Source organism: Watersipora subatra, chromosome 5, assembly GCF_963576615.1.
Source record: "Watersipora subatra chromosome 5, tzWatSuba1.1, whole genome shotgun sequence".
NCBI classification, from domain to species: Eukaryota; Metazoa; Bryozoa; class Gymnolaemata; order Cheilostomatida; family Watersiporidae; genus Watersipora; species Watersipora subatra.
In genome coordinates this window covers 46,706,243-46,731,949 of record NC_088712.1, presented here as the reverse complement: position 1 = coordinate 46,731,949, position 25,707 = coordinate 46,706,243, and the positions used below count along the sequence as shown (strand labels likewise).

The window sequence follows — 25,707 nt, the reverse complement described above, 5'->3', positions numbered from 1 at the left end:
TCACTTTACCTGAGATGGAGGTCGAATGTACATAGGACCTCCAGCCGGCTGATAAATAGGAATAGCTTTCTCAGAGTTACAGTCTCTACGAGAAGTGTTAGGACAGTATGGACTGTCTGATGAAGTGTCGCTAATACAGCCAGAGAATAAAAACTCTGAACCTGATAGTGAAACCTCTAGCGAGTTGCTTTCTGATGCATTGTTAGTCTTTGGCTCTATGGTTGGAGAAATGCTATTAGAATTGCAGGAAAACTCAGATGGAGCGACAGTCGATTTAGTAGAACCTTCTCCAGTAGATATCACACTTCTATTTGAGCAATTATTCGATCGTTGTTTCGGTGTTGTAACTTTCTGCTCAACATTTATAGTGGGTTCTGCCATTTTAAAGTTTTGGGGAAAGGTTTTAATTGCTTCACCTTTTTGAAATGCCTTCACTTGTTCTTTGATACTTCTCAGCTCTGGCGACAAAACTTCTTGCTCAATGCTCAGTGGTATAACTAAGGTTTCATCTTCTGACATTGAAAGCTCAGGGCTAGGAACTTTCTGTATTTCAGAAGATAAACTTTTCCAACATTGCTTTGACTTTGTAGTTGGTTTATCGGATAACAGAGGAGTCCCGCAATCATTGGTAGTTTGACCTGAAACTGTTGATGTTAAACTTTTTTCTTGCATACCCATTTGCGTTTTGTGAACTTTTGTAGTCAGCGGTGAACTCACAACATATGTACTTGGTGGACTATGATGGGATAGTTGTGTCATTTGTATGTCTTTTTTATCAGTATCTTGTGTATTAAGTGGGTCATCAAACTTAGGAGAAACCAAGCAATCTATGTTTGAAGAAATGGCGTCGATGGTATCACATGAACGTGCTTCAGCCAGTTTCAAACTAGCAGAAACTGGTACGCTGTAAGTTTTACAGTCATTAGAAAATGATGATGGAGAGGTCTCGGGTTGTAGGTTAGTTCCAAAATTAGACCGACAAGTGAATGCCATAGAAGACGAACTAACAATGTTATCGAAAAGAGGATTGACCAAAGGTACAGAAAATGGGGTCCAAGAACGAGTTTGTAGGCACTTTGAAACCTTGACTGGCGAACAAGATTCAGCAGAGAAAAGCATAGGAATTTTAAAATAGGCCAAAGCGGGAGAAGTTTGTAGGCCTTTTTCTTTTGTCTCTTTTGTTGAAGGTTTGCTTGGAACAGAAGCCATAATTTCAGGTTTGGTTTCATTTTGTGCTGAAGTGTTTTTGCAGTTGACAACCTCTTTGATTGGACTAGTCAAGTTTGAAAAACAAGTTGAGATACCAGAATATGTTCCCATATGAAGCTCTGTCTCATCTGGTGTGTAGTGCGATTCTGATTTTTGCTCAAGAGCTTGACAAGATGGAGCAGTAGCTCTATCACTTAAAATGCCAGAAACTGAAATACATTTGTTTCGTTGTGTGTCATTTACAAAGAGAGTCTGAAAGGACCTGACGCTGTTACCCACATCCGATTTTTGCAGCTGATTGCAAACTTCACTTTGATTGTCTACAAAAGGTTGTGTTAGATTACCTCTGGTTAGCAACAGACTTTCTGGGCCAGAGGAATTACATAAAATATCTGAAGGTAAAGATGTAGACCGAAAAGAAGATGAAAAATCTATTGTTTTAGTAGCGGCAGAAGGTAGGGGTGATGGCTCCGGTGGAACATCTTGTAAAATAGTGCAATCCGGAAGGAAGGTTTTAACACTATTCGTACTTGTTAAACAAATTGGTGTTGTTGGTGATGCCAAACTGTTGCCGCAAGAAGCTTTACTCAAACAAGAATTTTCAAGCTGTTTTTCCGTTTTTGGAAATTGAGATTGGAACATATTATCACTTTCTGCTATAAGTTTTCTTGACGGAGATTTGATATTGATTTGTGGCAAATCTGATGATATTATAACTGGCGAAGACCTAAAAGCTGGAATCAATGGTGCATTGTTGTTTTTTCCCATGGGTGAGTTTTTGCATTTACTTGGAGCTCGTTTGCATTGGTTTTTAAAGCGTGATTTTGTTGAGCTGCTGGACGATGCATAATCGGGTGTTTTTGTCGATCGTACACTTCCTACACTCTCTTTGCATTCACACTGTTTTAGTTCATTAGCTAGGCTAAATTGGGAATTTTTCATCAATTGTGTTGCTGAGCATGATGCACCAGATGTTGTGCTAGATGTCAAAGAACTTTTTTGAAGCGAGTGATTGTTTGGTGTTTTTGCTGCCGCCAAACCAACAGAATTTTTAGCATTAACGGACATTAGCAGTGTTTTGCTTTCCTTTAGTGGGTTCTGAGACTTAGTCGATCGTAAAAAATGACTATTACTTTGAGGAGATCTAGAATTAGAAGTTGTTTTTTTTAAAGAATCAGCGCTGGTAACCTTTGAAGCCGCAGGCTTTTTATCTGATTTCTTTTTCTTTGCCGCACAAACTGAAGGGGTTCGAGCAACAACAGTTATTACTGAATGACATTCTTTCAAAGAATCTTCAAAGTTTGATAATATTAACGAGCCGTCATCACTTTTAGAAGCGTTGGAATCAGCAGATTTAGCAATAGTTAAATTTTCAATTTTTTTTCTGCATGAGCTAGATTGGGCACTTGCAGTCGATACCGTTTTTTTCAAAAAGTCGCCAGTTTTTACTGCTGATAATGAATTTTTTTTACTTAAGTAAGCTTTTTTGAGCATTTTTGTATCCTCCATCAAAGATGTTATTCTCGAAGCAGGGGTAGTAGTTTTTGGTGTCGCATTATTGTTTTTGGATGAAAGATTGTTTCGTTGTTGCAATGAGTCATTAAATTGTGGAAACGGATTGTCTTTTGCTGTTCCAGTCACATCAGAGTAGTTGCCAAGGGTAGGTTGTGACGATGACGCAACTTGTTTCATCAATAAGTTCCGATTAGAGGGTGAGTTCATGTTATGATCTGTTAATCTTGTGGAACTCGGAGATGAGAGTTTTTTCAGTGATGCTTTTTTGGTAGAGGAGGCTACAAAACTGACTGGCGTTGCTGTTTCAGACATGATATCTGAACCTCTCTCTTCCTGAATATTTTTTCCTTTCTTGAGACATCCGGTACTTACATTTTTTACTTGTGACTTTTCTAGCTTCTCTGCCTGCAAACGTAAACTTGTACCGCTATACAAATTGAAAGAATAGTTTGAAAGCATCATGCTCATTAGTGTTTGCATGTAGCGCACATTCTTCATTTGTAAATGTAGTAATACCAGCAAACAACCAGAGCTTATTCCGCTGTTATTAACTAAAACTTGTTTTTGAATAACTACTTAGTTAAACCTCCTGTCTGCCAGCAGCAACTTAAAACTTAGTGAGATCTAAGATTATATGAGGCGTAAGAATTGAAAGAAATCTCTTCTTAGACTGAGTAAAGAAACTAAACTACTCGTTGATAAAACAAGTGATCATAAAGAAGGCCATTGGTGTAAAAGACAACTTCAAAAATTGTCACCTGACATGTACTTATGAGAATCAGATCGACATTGGCTAGCTTCAACTACCATTTAGTAGGGTTTCTGAGTGCGTTCTTTTAGTTGAGACATCTTGACTCTTCAAACAAAAGAATTTAGGAACGAAAAGGTCATTGCTCCTATCTTTTTTGGATAAGAAAACTGCATTTTTATCATTCTATCGTAACAACAGAAGAACCAAGGAAGATGCAAAGAGCAAAAACCAGAATAAGGCGCTGGAGGTAGACATATGGACAAAAGGGCGCGAAGGCTAAAGGTCCGTGAGGTAGATATGCGAGGTTAATCATGGAAACTGGAGGAAGAGGTAACTTACCTGAAGGTAAGAAAATTACCGTTGGTAACTTAGTGACCAGATTCATAACTGAACTAAAGGTTATGGGGGCAAAACCAGCTTATTCTCAACTTATCGGTAATGCTAGTTTTGTGATGGTAACAATTAAATTGCGATATAATTCAGGTTAAAGATATGCCAAGCTTTTTAAAAATGGTAAGTAAGACTGCATTGTATGCCATCTGCATATCGCATGTTCCACTGTAAGGTTCTGTCTATAAAAAGCAACTAATTTATTGTGTTAACAATCGTAATGACAGAGATAGAAGATTTGACAAAAGTTTATGCTCTTCAAGCACACCTCCCGCTTTACTAACTAAAACCTATTTGTCAGTTTGGAACCAGAAACTAGAAAAAGAACTTACCTCATTTACTGATGTGGGTGACAAGGTTGCAGACTTAGAACCTAAAATACAACCTTTTTGGTTTAATAACGCAAGCATGTGGGCACAACTCCTTTTCTAACACATAGAATATGTATTACAGTGTCATAAATATACCGCACTACAATAATGTATTTTAGGCATTATATTTTTGTTGCATATTAAGTTGCATCTAATATACATGTACTCAATCAAAATATGACACTAGATTTCTCATTATAGGAGTTGTGCTCTTTCAGCTTTCTCTTTTACATGTAGTGTATGTTATGCTACTGTGATAATTGCTGAATACTACTTACATGAAAACATTGCACAAAGTTTATAGACTCCAAATATGCAAAGTACCTGTTTTGGATTATTTCTCAATTTGCTGAGAAGCTTGGCAGACGTTCTGACATATGTTATGCACATGATGACAAACCAAAACTTGACCTGAAATTCTCTCAAAATACTTGGTGTGAATGAAAAAACATTAATTGGTCAAGGACCATAGCTTGTAGCCAAAAAGACCAAAAAGTTTGTAACTAAAAACAGCTCGGTAACAAAAGAAAGATCATTGATATATTTTTTTGATATCAAGTTTTGGCATAAACGCCAAAACTACGATACTGTGAAGAATGGCTTCGATTTAGATGTGAAAATCTTCAAGTTTTTGATTGTGTCTATTTTTTCTGCGTAATAAATTATACATCATTTGTTGCAAAACTTCTTATGCAAAAGTGATGCATTAAAATTAATGTAAAACTCTTTTGCATAACAAGCATTGTTACAAAACTGATTACTCCATTATAAGCATGCAAATTCCACTGTTCTTATGAAGTCTGAACTCATGTTGTTAGTTGACTTGCTAAACTCATAATGTAACCAAGATTGAATTATGAAATTGAACTCCTCTTTGATAAAATGGTCGGCAGTGAGGAAGGCCATTGGTGTGAAGGCCAGATTCAAAAATTGTCACCAAGACATGTGCTTATGAGAATCAGATCGACATTGGCTCACTTTACCTACCACTTAGAGGGGTTAATTTAAACATGGCAAGTGTGATAATACTAAGCATTTACAAAGCAAAATTAAAGGTTTTCTGTGTTGGATTGGGGCTACAGCACAATGCTTTATTGCAGGGGTGTGCAACAGGCGGCCCGCGGGCCACAATCCGGCCCACAGGCAAAGATAATGTGGCCCCTGCATTGCGGTGCTGGTGTTTTAGTGCAGTAAACAAACTCTCATTCACCTAGCGCCTACGGAATAGCCATGAGATCATCATCGCATTAACGACAATATAATAGCTTAGTTAGTGATGCTTGTTTATATAGTCAGTCCTGACCGCTATCAAATGAAGATAATAGAATTACAATCAGATGCTGATTTGAGGAGGGCATATACTAATAATAATTTAGTAACCTTTTATGAGAAATATGTATTTGGAAAGTATCCAAATCTAGAGCTGTATGCTAGAAACATGTTATCACTTTTTGGCAGTACGTATGTATCGTTGCGAAGAGTTTTTTCAAAAATGAAGTTCACTAAAGACAGGTACCAAAGTCAACTCACCTATGAACACCTTACCAGTCAACTTCGAGTTGCTACTACATTAGTAAAAGCGGACATTGAAAAGTTGTGTAAAAAACGTAAAATACCAAGTTTCACACTAATTATCTGATATGCACTTTATTTGTTTGTCTCAATTTCTTGGTCCAATATTACAGATTCATTCTAATAAAAGTTTGTATTTATTGTTTGCAAGAAATTTACTTATTTATATTATAATATTTTCTCTGTCTCCTCAACTTGACACACATTTTCTATTAGATTACATTATTTCGGGTTGCTGGCCCTAGGTGTTGTTCAAATATTGAAAAGTGGCCCTCAAAAGAAACATGTTGCACACCCCTGCTTTGCTGCCTTTGAGGTCAGCTAGTTTTGAGGTGCTGACCTCAAAAAATCAACAGTTTTAAGCATGATAAAAACTGTGAACGTCAACTGTAAATGTCAACTGCGAATGTCAACTGTGAGTATCAACTGCGAGTGTCAACTGCGAATGTCAACTGTGAGTATCAACTGCGAGTGTCAACTGCGAATGTCAACTGTAAATGTCAACTGTAAATGTCAACTGTAAATGTCAACTGTAAATGTCAACTGCAAGTGTCAACTGTAAGTATCAACTGTAAATGTCAACTGTAAATGTAAATAGTAAAGTTGAATATTAAATGTCAACTGTAAATGTCAACTGTAAATGTCAACTGTAAATGTCAACTGTAAATGTCAACTGTAAATGTCAACTGTAAATGTCAGCTGTAAATGTAAATAGTAAAGTTGAATATTAAATGTCAACTGTAAATGCAACCTGAAAATACTGATGCATGCACCCAAATAAACATTTAGCTATCTTCACGAAAGCTCTTGTCTGTATCAACATACTTTTAGCAGCAACCGAGGTCTGATATATGTGAGTCATAAAAAATTATCTTTCATACTTGAAGGTGTCTTACCCTTGACCTTCGTTTTGGACGTTTTGACACGAACTTTTCGAACTTTTAGTTGACTCTGAAGTGGGTAGAGAAACTTTCTGTCAAATTTTTTTGGAGTTGTAGAAAATGTCCTTTCATTACCAAACTAAAATGTACAAAAAAGGCTTTTGCAGTATAAGCAATAGCACAAAAAACTTTAGTTGGAAAAAAATGTTGCAGATTATAAGCAACGCATAAGAATTTAGTCTTTTTAATGAGTACAATAAAAATAGCTTTTCTTAGCTCAATACTTTTATGTCAATTTTTTGAAAATATCAAAGTTTTAAAATAAAAAAAAGTAAAGTACTTGTCGTAGCATCTTTATTGTCAAAATCAATAGATTTCACAATCAATTGAAACATAAAAACAATAAATAAGTACATAGTTTCAATAGAACAAAAATTTAACTGATGGAAAACTCTCATCCAATGCTAGCCAGCAAGAACCAATGACACGCGTGAGAAAAACTGTTTTGCTCCCTGAAGAGTCACTCACATTAGATTTTAACAGATTTTTTCTAGAAATTATAAATATTTTTCAACCGATTATTATTTTGTTTGATGTTTTAGGTGGTCAGACTGACAAGATGTTTTAAAACTAAAACTGGATTGCTGTTAAACCGCTCAGAAAAAGTATTTTTCAGCAATGACACCAATAGGTGCACTTCCTGTTTGTTCCTTTCGTTATGATATCGGCTATTGCGTTCAAGTTGATGTGCTATGAGTTTCTATCGACATATATTATATTTTGTATTCGCTTATAATTGTTGGAATAAAACTTTAAGTATGACCTCAAATGCATTGCTATAAATGTTTTAAATGATTTAAAGATAGACTGGTTAGAATTTGTCCAATTTTTTTCTCTAAATGCTGTGTGAGCATAAAATGCTAACTTATAAACAATGTGCGCGACTATTGAAGCCGTTTTAGAGAGGTCTAGTTCCATCTTTTTTCTGAGGGTTTTAACCGCATTTAAGTTTTTTCAATTTTAATTTATTTGACCGCAGAATCTTAAAACAACCTGGTGATCAGATCAATAACAACAACAAACAAATGTTCAAATGATAAAAAATGTCTGTACTTTCGGATAAATTTCATATTAATTTGAAGTGATTGACCCTTGAGCTGTCAAGTTTTCCTTTAACATTTAACCAACACTTAAGTCAACATTTAACTCTTAAGGATAATTGTAAGCATGAAGTAGAAGCTCAGTAAAGAAGGAGTTATCCCCTCAGCATGTTAATCAGTAACTGTTGAGTTATTAGCAGTACATTTCATCTAATCCAGTGCAGATTGTATTGTGATTTATATACTAACGCTTGGACCGTCTCTTGATATCAATATCTCTGGAGGCTCTTTTTGTTCAAAGCTGAAATCAGTGAACGAAATCTCTTAGTGAACAAAATATCTGGATCAGCAGCTCAACCCTAAACTGTAATTTTTTATGTTATTTTAAAAATCTTAAATACAAAATATCTAAATCGGCAATTCATTATCTCTCACCATAATTTAGAGGTGTAACCTTCTACTTAAATTAATTCTATAAGACAATCTGTGTTGTTTTACTTTACGTAATAACTAGGTGAATGCTTGGTGTTGTTCGAGTAACAAAAAATAATTTGTGTAAAAACTTATTTTTATTTAACATACTTATACAGCATTTACCATTCTAACTTTAAAACTTCATATTATAAGAAAAGTGTTTTTGTACAGCTCAAATAAATTAAGAGAAAAAAAACGATATAATAAATAATATAATGAATGTGATAACAGCTATTGAGAGCATGGCTGTTGTAGTGAAATAGATTAAATTGTTGATCGAACGGTTAGGAGGTTCCAAGATCAAACTACCTGCCAGGTTGGTTTTTCATTCCTTGATTTTAATTGCTATACGACCAACCACAAACATTGATAATTGTATATAGAATAGCTGTGCTTCCCGGCGTTGCCCCGGTATTAAAAATTGGCTTATAAAAATGAGAAGTAATAAGAGTTGCCTGCCACTTGCTATTAGCCTGGCACATTGCCAATGGAAAACTTGAGTAAGCTTACTATGAGAGCAATTCGTTTCCGTGACATTACGCAATCATCCGTCGTAGTACGAAAACCATTGTGTATTTGCTCCCATATAGAAACATATATCCGCTAGCAAACAAATCAATATATTTAGCCTAATTGGTACAGCATCGGACTAGTGAACAGGAAGGTCTGAGATAAAATCTTCTTCGCTACATTTTTTTATTCCAAGATTCTAATAATAACTATTATAGCTGGACGAATTCATGATTACACATACGATCAACTTTGAGAAATATATGTTTGGATATGCAAAATGCAATATCACTTTGCCATGTAGCATAGAAAGTATATTCTATCTCAATCACAAAGTATTATAATATGCTTCATTTTATTCTAAAATATTACATTTTAATATATTATTTTATTAGCCATAACTAGTCTACCATTCAGGTTAATCCCATTTTTGTGCAAAGCAATGTCAATAAACAAGTTAAGTTTTAGAAGCAGTTTCAAGCAGAACGTTTTACCTTTCTGTCAGCAGTAATACGTATTTTTATTCATTACTACTTTTATTACTGTTATCATTAATATTACTGATATTGCTATTATCAATAATAATACTATTACTATTAGCATCATTATTATTATCACTATTGCTATTATTACTATGTATTACACATATTTTAAATTCAGCCTTACTATATTAACAAATAAGCATTATTTTATCAAGCTGGGAGTTCATACTCTGCGAACACAAAGTATCCTTCAACATAGAATATAAGATCAGGCCTTAAGCCATTTTGTATGTCAATTTTGGCAATTTTATGTACAGCTATGGCATAGCTAGCTTACTTTTAGCTTTTCGGTTCTTCATTCTTATTCATTTGGCACTTAAAAAGCTGAAGGATTAGCAATCGAGGTTTCACTTGCATGCTGCATTTTTCGTTAATGTTGATCTATTTGATGCTGTTAAAAGTAGAGTTGTGCTACCTTGTCTATGTGTTGCATCATATAGTAAATAGAGTTTATTGAATACTTAATTCATGAAGGTTTAACATTTGATTATGTTTCAAGCTATTGCAGCCACTCTTTTAAAAAATAGTGTAGTCATGTACTGTAGTTTCCTCTTTATTTAAAGGTTTTTACAAATACAATTTTGGCAAGATAAACTCGAAAAGTAAAATTATTCAAAATCTACTTCTTTTTTGCTGACATAAACCTTTTAATGTGAAAAGTAAGTATTTTAATAAAGCTAACTTATTAAGGTAGAGATACGTTGTAAAATGTAGAAATTGTAAAAAATCAACTTGTAAATTATAAAGTTGTAGATTTTTAGGTTAGTAAAAAAGCATAATAATTTATCCTTTTTTTTAGTCTTACATAAATTAAATAGTTTTAACTTTTAAAAACATTAATGTACTATTATAACTATCTTTATTAACTTTCTGTTATTACAACCTTCAATTTACTATCCTGACTCAACAATACTAAATTAGATTACCAACTTTTGAATCATGTCTGTTCAATTCACTCAATAACTCTCGATTCCTGTCTTCTCATTTTTGTTTTTGACATGTTACGAGAAACATCATTTTTTTAATATTAACAATGTCAATAGAAAGCTATACATACATAAATTAAAACTGTTTAATTATTATTTCACATTTGCGTTAAGTTTTCGCTGACAATTTTAATTGATTTTTAATCAATTGCGTCCAAATTAATGTGCAACCTTAAAGACCAGCCAAAGTGATTCATAAAAGCACCCATCCTGCTCAGAGGTAAAACCATAAATAGCAAACATTACTGTTTCTCATTGTGCGGTTTGACAGGAGCTGTTTGAGTTACATATTCTGCAGTCTGTAGGCTTATTTTCGTCTTCAACCTTTTCGTAACAAAAAGCATCGACTTTTCACTTCCATCTGATAAATTCATAGCTGCAATATAACATATCTTGTTTTACATCTTGGAAATCTTTACAAATACTATTAAAAATTTGATTTGCCTGTTTATTAAAATACTAAATAAAAAAGTAAAAAAGTAGCTATTTTGACATTTTGCTTTTAATTTAGTTACTACTTTATTTACAGTGATTTCATTTCAAACAGAGATTTTTTTAAATTATAATATAAAAGAATTATAAAAAAGTGCAGTTAATCAGTCAAACAAAATCAATGGTGAGACATATATAAAATACCTTTTGTGCTAAAGAAATGGACATTATGTGTGTGAGGGTGTATGAAAAAAATGAATGAAAACCTAATTCCTGCACATCAAGGAATAATAATGCCCACATGCACAGTAGCACAGCAGCACTGCAGCTAGTCGAGGCGCTGGGGTCTACAAAACCTGGTACATCTCAGCAACAGAGACAAAATTCACCATTTTACCAAAATTAGAAAACTAGGCTGTTCTTGATTAATTTAGGCTAAACAAGTGGCTCTTGATATTCTTTTTAAAGTGCTGAAATTTTACATAAGCTTATTTGGAAATTGCTCCATCACATGGCGCTCTATATTCAATTGTTTTTGAACTAAAACCAGTAAAAAATATTGGTAGTGGTAGGTTAATTTTCAAACATGTAATATTATAGTAAGAACCTTTTTATAAGGTGGTTAACTGTTAAATGAGTGAGCGACAATATTTTCAAAATAATTGTTAGAAGTTGTAAAAGGTTTTTCATATCACATATGCTAAAATGGGTTAGAAATCAGCAGTTTTCACATAAAAACGAAGACACATGAATGACCTTGAAACCTATAATTGAGGCAAAATAAACATTTAGCTTAGACAGACTTTTGACCAAGTAACTAACAAAAGTTTCCTCAGTTTCTAAACAAAGGTTTTTAAACAACAAACTTAATTTGCAAACTGAACACTGCTCATTACAAAACTATAAATGAGTCATCAGACTTCCTGCATAAATTGCACAAAAAAGGTTTCTTCGAGTCTAATTAGGCAGCTAGATGTGGTTCTACTAATAATGACTTGAATATTGAAACATACATTGTTCTTATTATTGGTTGGTAGTATTCACAAACGAAGACAATATATATATATATATATATATATATATATATATATATATATATATATATATATGTATGTATGTATTTCTCAAAGTATGTCCGTGTGTCGTCGTATATCTGTATACCTGTTGGTTTTCCGGCTATAGCTATTATTAGAACAGCGGAGCTTGACGACAATGCAGACGCAAAGCCATGGCTTACCAACATTGAAAGCCTAGCCTTATTAACTAGCTTAATGGAATTTTCTATTGGCAATATGCCAGGCTACTAGCTTGAAATGTACGAATGTTTGACAAAGTTTTAAAACCTTTACAGTTGTTTTTTATTTTTCTCTTAATTTATTTCAACTACTCAAAACACTTCTCTCATGATATGTAGTTTGAAAGTAAGAATGGGAAACATTGTTATATGTTAAATACAAATCAATTTTCTGTCCAAAAACTTTTTTATTAGCCGGGCAACGCCGGGTGGTACAGCTAGTTATAAATAAAATGAATCATAAATTCTTATGGGTTATGAAACAGGTTTTTTTCCTAAAAAATGTATAAATGAAAACTTTCAGTCCTTTTCTTAAAAGGAGAAACCAAATTTCTTACAGCCAATATTGAAAACTCAAAAACAATTTAAAAAAATACAAAAAACGCAAAACTAAATAATAGTGTAACTAAATATGTAGCACTTGAAAGTTCATGTTTGTAAACATTTAAATCTTTCATAAAAAGTGGATGGTTTGGTGCATGAGCTCAAGATCATGAGGCTTACATCACTTTTTTCAATTGTAAGGAGAGCTGTTTATGAGCTGAAAACTCTCCATGTGTCTCTCGTTGTTTTCACATTAGTGCTTGGGAGACAGTCATGAAAAATGAAGAATGAACCGAGACTACCTGAATATGTTGAGACAAGATCAGCAGATTTTACAGAAAATAAATTAATTTTTTGAAACGAAGGCAAAAGACAGATTTTCTTTATCTTTTCTCTTTCAAATTTGGATCACCCTTTTAACTAAAAAACTAAAACTAAAAATTAAGATATTGATACAATAAAAAATAAATACTGTGTTCTTGTCTTAAAAGCAGAAGAAAGCACTAACGTAAAGGTATTAAAAATCTGGGGTATTAAAAAAAATCTGGGTTTTAAAAATCAGCTTATAAACAAGGAAAAGTAAAGAAAGTTGCCTACCACTTGCTATTAACCTGGCACAATGCCAATGGATAAATCAAGTAAGCTTACTACTAATAGCTACCAGTTCTCATGACATTACGCCATCACTTTGCGTCGTGATGGAGAGCCGTAGTGTATTTGCTGCCATATAGCGACATACATCGTTTAAAGAATTTATCAAGCTCGTGTGAATGAATTGGTAAGGCATCAGCCAAGGGAACCGGAGGGTCTGGGATCAAGTCTTCTGTTTTAAGGATTCTTTATTTCAAGAATTTAATAGCTATAGGTGAACATATACAACTACAAACGACCAAAATTTAGAAATATATACATTTAATAGTAAATATATAATAGTACACGATTGGCAAAACATGAACAAGCATACAGATAGTGTGTGTGTACAGTTCCGCTTAGCAATAATCAGCCAGTCCCATATACACATTTCTTCTCTCAATAGGCTCCGCCTTTTTTATTATCTTTTCCGCGATTTTTCTTTGTTCTTTTCAGCTAACCGAGCCGGCTCACCAGCTCAGCCAGAGCCTCCTGCCATGAGAGAGAGACTCGGCCTTGCTGTGTCGGTGCTCATAGCGTTGCTGTCACCTCTGATCACGGCACTAGCAATGAGGTTTGTATTTGCCTATTTGTTTGGATTTTTACGGAAATGCAACAGCCCAGTATCATTTAATAGTCGTAAAATATCTTATTAATAATTTCTTCTACATACCTTTTTTTAGAGGCTATGCTGGATACACAAACTATCAATAAATATGATGACAGAATAAACAAATGCCGCTCACAAGTGCAAACCAATAAAATCAAAAAAGACAGGTTTACGCAACTTAGCGGAAAACTGCTGAGCTAAAAGCTCCTGTTTGTTTACTCTCCGATGTGCAAGCCAAGCTCTTGTTTCAGTGTTTAGTTTAGATCTCAAGCTAAGATTTAGCCCATTTTTAGGTTCAGATTACAAATAAAATTTGTATTATAAGCAGCTCTTATCTCAAGGCACCACTGTTATTGACTGTATTTAAATTTCATTTTGGCTTCTGTTTCTTTTCACTTTGAGATAATAGAATGTTGGGTGCGTTTTATTTTGGTGGAGGTTTTTTCTGGCTAATGAAAATATATAAAAATAAACCGTCTGCTTAATTTTCTTTTAAAGGTGATGTCATTTCCAGCATTAGTTGCAATAGAAACCCATATTAATGACCTTCTTTATCAAACCAGTTCAGGTTGATGATTCTCTTCCTCAACAGACCATATCCTGACATTCATTTTCACAACTTGTGGCAAAAGATTTTTCTGGCTGTTTTCTTTGCTAAAAGTGCCTCTTGATATGCATGTATGCTTGCTAAACAGCTGGCCATGTGCTCAATACAAAGGAGACCTTTTGGCAATGCACATGCTAGCTCGTGACATGTATTATTCAATATCATACTTTCTGAAAAATCAGACAGTTCTTATATCGTCTTTATATAGATAATACACGAAAACATTTCTCTAAGGAATAGATGTTATCAACATACAAATAATAACTTTGGTTGACTTGGCTAGCGCCTCTTTATTTCTCCGGCAGAAAAAGAAATACTGATAGAAACTTAGTCAGTCCCTTTGTAAAAGCTATCACCTTGCTCAAGAGATGTTTCAGTAGGTTCCTTTCAAGGTCATAGATCTAGGTCATACTCAAGGGTCACATAACTAGGTCATAGGTCAAAGTGAACATAGGCCAAGTATGGGCGCAATGAGCTAAACAACTCAGTGTCTTTCCAATGAGACAAGTAAATGTATTTTTTGATGAATATTAAGCACTATTTATATTAAACATTAACTACTTTTTATATTTAATATTAAAATAAATCAATTCTTGTTTTATTAAAATTTTTACATATTTCTAAAAACCGTTTTATCACCAATTTTTGCATTTATGCTGTTTCTACTCACTTTCGGCTGGTGTAGCTAAAGTGACTGGCACAGCTGTGTGTGAGTCAGGTCGGTTTCCAAGTTGCTGTTCTGGCCTCAACAAGTTATCATATCCTCCAAAATACTCCTGTAGGCTCACCTTTGTTCCTTCCTCCATGCTACTTATCGCTTCAAGTTCAACAACTTTAGGGTAAGCCTTGGCTCCTTCTTCCATGTCACTCAATACTACAGAATAAATATTTTATTTGACAATGGGAGACTATCTAAAACAGTTTCTGGTTATCTCTCTCCCTCCTGCAGTCGGCCGTTTGACAATGGCTGTTTTATGGTTTAGGCCCTTATCACTGATTTCTGTGCAGCTCTGTTTTTCCCCTTTCTTTTGCCATCCTTTTGTGTCCTGTTTCCTTAACTTTGTTTTACACTTTGTACGTATTTTTATGTAACCTGATCAGTATGTAACCTGACTACCGAGACAATTATTTTGGTTGTAGCTTACGATATATAGCAAATTTCTTTACAGGTAACAATAATATCTCTTTAAGTTGCAGACTCACTACAAAATAGTAATTTTTGCAAGCTATTGATGAATTTAGAATAGGGATCATTAATGAAATAATTTGTAAGTGTTAGAAAAAATATTTTGCAAAAACAAAAACTATTTCTGTTTGTCACTTTGTAAAGTTTTTCCTGTTAAATTTTCGTTAACGAAAATTTCCGATATTTTATTATATTTAAAAGCATCCCGTATAATTTAGTGAGAACCTAATCATAGTTTAGCATATATAAAAATATTTTACTTTTTAGTTTAATATTTTTATTCCAAGCAAAGTCTTTAAAAAATCTAAATTTGTTGTAGGACTGTTTTAGGTATAAATTACTGAGCTGAATTGAGCTGATAGCAAAAACTCTGTTAAACATGAAGTTATTTTCTTATGGTAAACAGTATTTTTTGTACTGGCATAATAACAGACTTATTGTGGTATTGGCTATTGTGCTATTGTGTTATTGCCTGTGGTCAGATGGTTTCATGTCAATGATGATAGATTAATTGCCTAGTTAAACTGATCTGACCGCTGGTCTAAACTACTTTGTATTTCTTAACTGAGCTCTTCACAGATTCTGTTGACAAAGCAGCAGTTTATTGCTTTACCTAAGTTCATAAAGTTAAAAATAGCCGATCAAGGGAGAGCAACTCCCATTAATAAAATATAGATCTGAAAAGAGCTGTGGGCATCTCAAAAGTACATCTGACTCTGTCAAGTTATTCAAAAAACATATGAAAAAGGCTAAATGGCAACTAAGCGCCCAGAAAAATCCCAAATTATATGTGCAGGAGAAGGCGATTCCTTTTCTACCCAAAAACATGTTTGGCTAAAATCATTTTTTAGCAGAAAAAATGCAAAATCCTCAACTCCAAAATTTTGGCTTTAGACTATCCACAGAACCTTGTCTTACTAAGCATTCAAAGTAGAATAAGACAAAGTAAAATTTCTGCAACATGAAGAGAGGGTCAATTGGTTTGTTGGGGAAAGAAGCTTATAGCAGCATCCCCCTGAACCCTGGCGACAGAATTAGCTGAATAACAGAGCATTTATGTATTTAGTTGAAAAAGTGCAGAGACCAATGTAAGCTTGATTACCATAGACAATATAGGCAGAATGGCTGAGGGCAACACAAACATAGAAGAAACCCGCCAACATCTGACTGTAAAACAGGCACCATTCATACATCTGAAATTTCTCCATCCTTATAGCGAGTAATGGAACTATTGCAAATAAAGTGTCAATTATGTCGGGCAAATGGCATTGAAAACTCTCCAGTATAGAAACTATTACCTATTATGCTTCCACACAGCGATAGCATAGCAACACAACTCCCCATAGCAACACAACTCCCCATAGCAACACAACTCCCCATAGCAACACAACTCCCCATAGCAACACAACTCCCCATAGCAACACAACTCCCCATAGCAACACAACTCCCCATAGCAACACAACTCCCCATAGCAACACAACTCCCCATAGCAACACAACTCCCCATAGCAACACACTCCCCATAGCAACACACTCCCCATAGCACCACACTCCCCATAGCAACACACTCCCCATAGCAACACACTCCCCATAGCAACACACTCCCCATAACAACACACTCCCCATAACAACACACTCCCCATAGCAACACACTCCCCATAGCAACACACTCCCCATAGCAACACACTCCCCATAGCAACACACTCCCCATAGCAACACACTCCCCATAGCAACACACTCCCCATAACAACACACTCCCCATAACAACACACTCCCCATAGCAACACACTCCCCATAGCAACACACTCCCCATAACAACACACCCCCCATAACAACACACTCCCCATAGCAACACACTCCCCATAGCAACACACTCCCCATAGCAACACACTCTCCTTAGCAACACACTCTCCATATGGCTCTGCAATACCATCATAAAAACATCTGTGTCACTCTCGTTCTGACGGGATTCATTGTTGCTGCTCGAAAGTGAAATAGCCTTAGTGACCGATAGCATCATATTTGTGTGTGTGTGTGTGCGTGCGTGCGTAGGTGCGTGCGCGCGTGTGTGTGGTCTTGTTTCTTGTTGCTTGTTATGCAAAAGTTTGTGTCACACAACCATCGCTCTACTACAGCATCTTATCAAAACATGATCCGCTTGTTGGCTAAGCTTAACGCTGTGGAACTGATGCACCCAGGTGTCGCTACGCTATCCCTGGATGGAAACTTAGTATATTTATTTAACCACATCAGAATATTAGATGGTGAAGCTGCCCTATAACTTTAGTGATGGATTTACCGTGAATACAGGATGTTATAGAAAATAAAAGTTGACTAAAATAACGCAAGCTCGAGACGCAGCCTTTTTGCCCTCAGCAGGGTAGTTGAAATACAAAACTAAGTCATGTTCTTATTGATAAAATTAAGATATAAAAGTTGGCAAAGAGCTCCAAAGTGCTTACTTGTTTGGTTCGGTTAAGCACAACAAAAATCATTCATAAACTTATGTGTTTGTAGAGAGAAATTGAAATTGTTTCTATGAAGTCTACATGTATATTAGCCTTTACTAGTTTGGCAAAGTCTGTCTTCTAGTCCCAAAGCTTTTAGGTTTTCTGGTTAAAACTTTGAAAGCAGCACCTAAGAAATAACTAGTAACTGTATCAGGCTAATAAAATTTCTTTGTTTAATTTGATCTTTATACTTGGACGTGCATGTATAAAAAAAGTTTAGCTTTACGATGGTAGACAAACTTTAAAAGCAACACCATAAAATAATTAATTTGAAATTATGTGAAAAATGTGGAAAGCATCACCAAAATTTAAAAAGCTGGTTTTAAAGAGCTTTTCATAGAATTATTCAATAGACTCATAATATAAGGTTCATAGAAACGCTCAACTTGAAAGTTAAAGTTTCCAAATAGAGCTGTTTCTCACTTTGCAACAAATTGATGTTTACACTATCTATTGTTGTCTATTCATTGTTGTCTATGTTATATATTCTTATCTGCTAATTGATAGGAGAGCGGCTGTGGCTTAGTGATCTAGAGCGCCTTGTCAGGATAAAAACAGCTTAAAGGTTCGATTCCCAACAAAGGCCAATAGTGGTGACAGAAATGACATCCAACCTTAAATTGCCCTTTGCAACTGGGCATGTCTCAAGTCGTTGAAGTTTCCTTGCTACAGGACTCAATCATGTCCAGCTAAGATTACGAAGCAATTGTCTGTGAAACAATGTTTTAAAAGATGTAAAAATTGAAGAATTACGTACACTAATAGACGTTTATTTTGTGTTAGGGTATTTGACCAAAATCCTTTTACTATTTTGATATTTTTGGATTATTTTTACGCTAAACTCTAATGAGAGTTATCTGTTCCTGGTGAAGAAAACTAATAACTTATGCTCAAATAACGAATGTCTGTTTTAGAATTTATTGCTTTAGAATTAGAGCGAATGTGTTACTTAAGCAACAGCACTCTATGAAAACTATAATGGTTCTTTATTACATGATATTAAGCTGAATGATGGTTCGATAAAACTTTTTATCCAATCAGAGTACTTATTTATATTTGAAAATGTTAGTTATTGGAAGTTGTTTTCTCATGCAATGCTTCAGAAAGAGCCATTCTCTGACTAAATACATTGATTAAGTTTGTTTAATTTTGCAGCCTAATTAAATCTTTGTCAGATGTTAGCACATTAGGAGTTATATTCTCATGCAATTAATAAAAAATGAACATGTCTCTGGTATACTTTCTATGTGGTAGAGATGAGCGGTATTCAAAAGTGAGCTATGGTGCAGTAATGAATACAAATAGCATTCAATTGATCAGAGTTGGTTTAACAAAACTTGAAAGTTTTTAATAATGCTTTCAATTGTTTTAATTTGTAGTATTTCTCTTTGCAAGATGGTCAAAAATCAATCGCAAGCTCAGTGAACTATGTCCTTAAAAATAGAACTTGCAGTCCTCATTCAATATAAACTTACACAAAATGCTAGTAGTTGTTACCAGATAGTGTCGGTATTTTCTATCATTTGTGACTGTTTTTGATGTTTGAGGTGATCTGACTGCCAGAATGGTTGAAGATTAAAATCAACAAAACTTGATTGTGGTTAAAATGCATAGATTCATGCAAAAGTGCAACTATGGGTGTATAATTGCACTTCGGCAAAAAAGCTGACAGAATAGAAATGGATAATGCTGCAAGTTGAACGCAATAGCCAATATCAATAACGAGATAAACAGGCAGCCCTAAAACTACTGGCATCATTTAGGCACATCTTTTTTTAAGCATTTTAGCCACTATCAGGTTTGGCGATTTTAATCTTAAAACCCCCTGGCAGCCAGATTACCTCAAATATCTAAAATTGTTGCAATTGATAAAAATACTGATAATTTTTGACAGAGTCTACTAAAATTTTGTGTCAGCGCTTATTTAAAGCAGTGACATGCAATTATACTAAATTATGATGTAGGATTTTTTCTGAATGCTGACCTGAAGGTGCTGACCTCCTAAGAGCTCTCATCTCTGTGCCATTCTGTACTTGCTGTGAAGGGTTGATGCAGCTCCCTAAAGCTATAGACCACCGTCTAGGTCTGTCCACTTTCACCTCTTTCGTGCTAACACTCGAACCACCTAAGCTTCTACCTGAGAGTGTAAGTACACCAAAGGTCACTAACGTACAGCATCAATATTTTTGTACACAGGTACATTCCATCAGTACTTTGTAGTTTTATGAACTATACTGAATGTGTACTTTCTATGAGTCCTTTCTATTCTTGTACTTTGTGTGTACTAAGTTCTACTTGTTACTGTTTCTAACAAAGTCCCCAGCAACACAACAAGGTTCCTTTTACAGAAAATTTATTTTTAAGTAAAACATACATGTACAACATTTGTTATTCTAATTTTTAAATAAAGTTGTTTGCTTATTTCCGTTTGCTATAAGTTTAATCAAGTCTAATCAAACCTCAAAGTTTTTTGTTCGTCTGTGCAGTTATAGCAATAGTTTTAAAAATCAAAAATGCGCATCCAACTTGATTTGAACTCATGAAGATTGTAACTGCAAGCTTGCAAACAAGCACGTGTTACCACAAAGCTGAGCTATTGTTATCACCTTCTTTGCTTTACTCATATACCGTATACCGTTTTCACGATTGCACACCCTAAATTACTAATTAATAGAGTACGCCTGTTATAAGATTTTTTTCGCCTTGTTGTATGGAATACAACATTTTTTTGCCCTTGCCATGCGAGGATGAAAATGTTTTGATTTGTTCCGCCATACAATATCAACAAAGATTCCTCTCAAAATTAAAATTTGGCAGTCAGTGTACTGATTAGGTAAAAATAACGAAAATGCCGCCATGCTAATCGCTGAAATCTCTCTCACAATGCCTGAAAGGGATACGATTCTCTTTCCCTCCCTCTCTCTCAATTCAGCATTATTTGTAATTAGTTATAGCAAAAACAAAACCGAAAAAAAATTGGTGATAAAGTTTTAGACAATGACAAAATTAAGTTTAGTTTAAAAAAAACATACTAAAAGTTAGCTTAAAGTATGTGTTTAGTAAGCTAAATTTATTTAAGTTAATATCAACGTTTTTGTTATATGTCTGTCTGGAAGGTAAGAACCCCCTACGGTATGTACTGCACATAGTACAGTGTAATAATACATTTAATTACGCATCATAACCACTAAATACACTAAAGTTACTGTATAGTAATTTTTTATACACAAACTTCTATGCACTAATTTTTATTATTAATTGAACAGATTTATGCTTATTTCGTTTTCTCAGTTTTGTATTATTTGTGTCATTACCAAATCATTTTTATTGTAATCGTAGCAAAACCGACTTTATTTAGTTATTACTTGCTAATTATTTTGCATTTACATTTAAGCACCTATACAATTGTTTTATTTTTTCACTTATTTTATTTTACCAGCACAAAACTCTCTTTTCATGATGTGAAGTTTAAAAGTCGCAGATGGCCGAAAAGTTTTACAAATAAGTTTTCTGTGCAAATTTTTCATTACCCTTGCAACGCTGGGCATTCACCTAGTAAACATATATTTATAGCATTTTGGAAAAGTGGGGACACATATTTTTTTGTAGCACACTGGCAGTTTTACGCATTTTAATGATTGGCAAGTGTAATAAGTATGTCTACAATTATTTCATCGGGCGGTGAGGTGGTCGCGTGGCATAGTGGCTAGCCCGCCTGTCTATAAAGCCGATGTTTCTGAGTTCAATTTCAGTGCGAAGTAGTATCTGTGTTTTGAACACAAGCAAGCGCTGCAAGTGTGACTATAACTATTTATATGGCTATAACTGGACACACGACAGACCAAAAAACAAACATTTAGACTTATAAATATATATAGATACACCATTTCTTCTATGCATAGTCTTAATTCTATGTTGGTAAAAATGCTATTACTAGATTAGGTGTGTTACGAGAGAACTATATAGCGACTGAGGCAGCCTTTCTAATGACTGGTGCTATAATAGCACTAAATAAGCCACAACCAACCAAGCAGAGCTAGCAGCAAGGTTGTATCAATAATGCATCAGTTACCATACCTGATTGCAGTTACAAAATTTACTATTAATATATGAAATTATTGCTATATATTCTGCACTACAAGTTTTCTCACTCATTTTTATTCTTGACAATTATAAAAATTATTATTTTTATTAAACAATAAATTCTGCATAAACTATGCCCAGAATATTTGTATTTTTCCTTCCACGCATATTACAAAGATCAATTTTTATTCTTAGATACCATCACGATATCGTATGTTTTGGTTTACGAATCTGTTACTACAGCCTACAATTCACTACCCGACTCTTCCACATTACTATAAGGTTCCCAACTTGTAAAACGTGTTTGTTAAACTCACTCAATTGTTTCTGATTTCTGCCTTTTATTTTTGTTTTGGCAGGTTACAAAGAACGTCATTTTGTTTTGATTACTGATGCCAGTAAAAACTTATACACACATACGTATGTACATACACATGTACGTATGTACGTATATACGTACTTACATACATACATACATACATATGTAGATACATACGTACATACATATGTACATACATACGTACGTACATACATACGCACATACACACATACGTAAATACATATGTATATACACACGTACATATGTACGTACATTTTACATATGTATGTACATACATACGTACATACGTATGTACATGCGTACATACATACATACATACATATGTACATGTAGACACATACGTACATACATATGTGCATACATACGTACATACGTACATACATACGTATGCACATACATACGCACATACACGTCCATACATATGCACATACGTACATACATAAATACATACGTACATACATATGTACATACGTACATACATATGTACATACATACGTATGTACATATGTACATACATTGTACATACATGCTTACATACATGTACTTACACACATGCATACATATGTACATACATACACACATACATACACATACAATCACCAATAAAGAGAACAAGCAGTGGTTAAAATCGTTATTTTTCGAGATTTTTGTGCTTTTGAGTTTGGTTTTTAATGAAAACTCCTTGTGATTTATACTAAAGAATATGTAGTTTAAAATATGATCCATTTTACTGCCAAAAAGCTCAGATAAGTGGCATCGTTCGCATTTGCTACTCATGAGCACCTGCAATCAGTAGTCAAAATGTTTGTTTGTTTATTGGAGAATAGAAATGGCAGGTTCACGCTTTATATCCACAAAGTCGTTGCTTTGACTTATTCAGTGTATATGTGCTTGTAGATTCAAGCTTTTCTTTTGAATATCATTGATTTTTAACTTGAAATCAATTTAATATTTTCACCAAGTAAGACAATTTGTAAGAAATACGCTGTTGGGATCATTGACAATCATTTATGTGTACAATAGCTTGACTAATCGATGTGCAGAGATCAGTTGGCAGGCAGTTAGCAGAGTGTGGCTCACGTGAGTGAGAAATAACTGCAATTTAGGTAAAAAATACCGCTCAACGGTGTGAAGCCTGCTCCAGATTTGTCAACCATAATCGGCAAGTACATAATCAATGAAAAAGCAGAAAAAACAGGACTTTTATAGCAACATACTAATAAATGTAAAGTACTGGATAACAGTTGGATTTTCAACAAGATTTTCTAGCATAACCATTTAGCCATTAATTTGTTGCTGTTTAAATCACATTTTCTTTGGTTTTTTGACCAAATATTTTCCAAGTACACTTCCAACTTTAGTCAAAAAAATAATTTTTGTTTCTCCTTGCTCCAAAGTATTTTATCCATTTAAATTGTGTTTAATTTAAGACATCTACATTACATGTAGAATCAAATGAACGAGTGAGGGAATAAAAAAGTGATAGACAAAGTACACTTTCTTACCTTTTTTGCACATAGGTAACAAGCAGTTTCCCATGTCACGCATACTGACTTTAACTAGCTCCTACACAGTAATAGGCATAGCAAGCTCACTAGTAATACTAGCATAGCTTTGAGTTAAACAATGCCTTTGTTTAGGCATGCTTTCACAGAGCTTATGTACTACTCTGCAGTTTTACAGAGCTTCTGTACTACTCTGCAGTTTTACAGAGCTTATGTACTACTTTGTAGTTTTAAAACATCAAATTCTAAATAATTTAAACCAAAATTACGTTTGCTAGTTTTTATATGATTCTACAAGTATACCTCTGCAAAAACTGCATCAAAATTTTCAGGCTATAAAATTCTTTGCAAACACAAATATATCGCACAATATTGAAGAGAGCTTAAGATTGGTTCCTGAATGTTTGCATTAAAGACTAGTGTATGTATGCTGTCAACCCCGAGAGAAGTGATGCTAGCGAGTTATAATTTATAAACTTACATGTACTAGCAGTAAACAAAAAATAAAATATACTAAAGATTTATTTTATTTTTATGCATATTGCTCTGCGACAAAAATTCATGAATGCATTCACTGAAGACAACTCTTCTCAATAGATGTGAAGACGGATTTTTGAGTTTATATTCAGACAAATTGCGACACATTTATATAGAAAATAAATATTCTAAGATTACGGATTGAGCCTGGCTTTGCTGTTCACATTAAATAAGCTGAAGACACCCCCACGGATCACCAACAGTCCACTCTGATAACTTTTCTCTCGTGTGAAAATGTGAAGACGCATTTTTGAGTCTTTAGTCAGATAAGTCGTGGCACATTTATATGGAGAATGAAAGTGTAATAAACAGGCCTAGGCAGCAGTGGTCTGGTGACTTGTGATTGGGTTTGTTATGTAATAAACAGTCCTAGGCAGCAGGTGGTCTGGTGACTTGTGATTGGGTTTGTTGGAGGTTGTCACCTTACATCTACTAATGGGGTTTGGGGACACTGGTAATTGCTCCTGCTGACCAGGGGTGCTCTGACAGGCCTGGGCAGTAAGTTTTTTTTGTGCCCTGACTTAATGACTTGTATAGCTGTTTACTCCAGAAGTTCATGCCTACTATATGTACACAAGGCAATTCCCGGACAATTAAAGGTATGCTACTTTTAATGTAATGCAAAATTCATTTTTGCTAGCATGTTTTTATGGCTGTTATGTACACTTTTTGTCTTTTCTAGTATCGCAAACCACATGTCACTTATTCATTTAAACTTTTAGATTTCACGGTGTATTGGTGAATTAAGAGTTGGACAACATGTATAGATTTGTTTGTCGCCAAGAATAAATAAACTCCTTCAATTCATTTACCAAGCAGCAGTGCAATTTCCTCGTTTAGATTAGCCTTGTCGTTACATACGGTATACTCCGCATAAAGTGTACCAAACTTGCCTAGCATCCGCATAAATGCTATAGAAAGTTATAAGATTATCAATTGAGACTGATTGAAGTAGGCCTGTCTGTGTACAATGTACATTAAATAAGCCATAGTGACCTCTTTTAACTTTTCCGTTACACGAAAGATTTTTAACATCACAAAGCACAACTCTCATTGTAAAACAGTGGAATAAAACTTAATGGTGCAACTGGTGATGTCACTCTACCGATCTGATGGCCTTGATTATGATCCCCATAAAAGCAATATTTTATAAAGCGCTTAAATTAACACCTATATTATTTCTGTTAAATCAGCCGTATTGAGCTTTTTTGACTCTTCGTCACACAAGAATTTTTCAACAACGCGGAACATCACTAATTATGATACTAAAAATTATTTTGCCAATCTTGGACGTTATAGTGCGGTGCTAAAGGTAGAGGGCTGGTAAACTAAGCTGAATAACAACAGTT

The 25,707-nt window shown here is 34.3% G+C and overlaps 1 protein-coding gene across 1 annotated transcript; it reads right to left on the bottom strand.

Annotated features, from left to right (window-relative positions):
• LOC137397410 (serine-rich adhesin for platelets-like) lies at positions 1 to 23,864 on the bottom strand. Its single transcript, XM_068083701.1, has 8 exons — positions 23,822 to 23,864; positions 19,878 to 20,030; positions 14,869 to 15,072; positions 10,548 to 10,677; positions 8,039 to 8,090; positions 6,705 to 6,828; positions 4,198 to 4,238; positions 1 to 3,129 (listed from the first exon to the last, which is right to left on the bottom strand). Exons 1-8 carry the CDS (start codon positions 23,862 to 23,864, stop codon positions 1 to 3), a joined length of 3,876 nt encoding a protein of 1,291 aa, XP_067939802.1.
• Positions 23,865 to 25,707: the final 1,843 nt, after the last annotated feature.

Excerpts from the sequence above, each read along its gene's own strand:
- LOC137397410 (XM_068083701.1), bottom strand. The coding sequence starts at position 23,864 with ATGCGTGACATGGGAAACTGCTTGTTACCTATGTGCAAAAAAG. Across the intron at positions 8,091-10,547 it reads AAACCGCACAATGAGAAACA|CTTTGAACAAAAAGAGCCTC; the intron begins GTAATGTTTGCT and ends CACTGATTTCAG. Across the intron at positions 3,130-4,197 it reads CACCCACATCAGTAAATGAG|GCAGAGAAGCTAGAAAAGTC; the intron begins GTAAGTTCTTTT and ends TTACGTTTGCAG.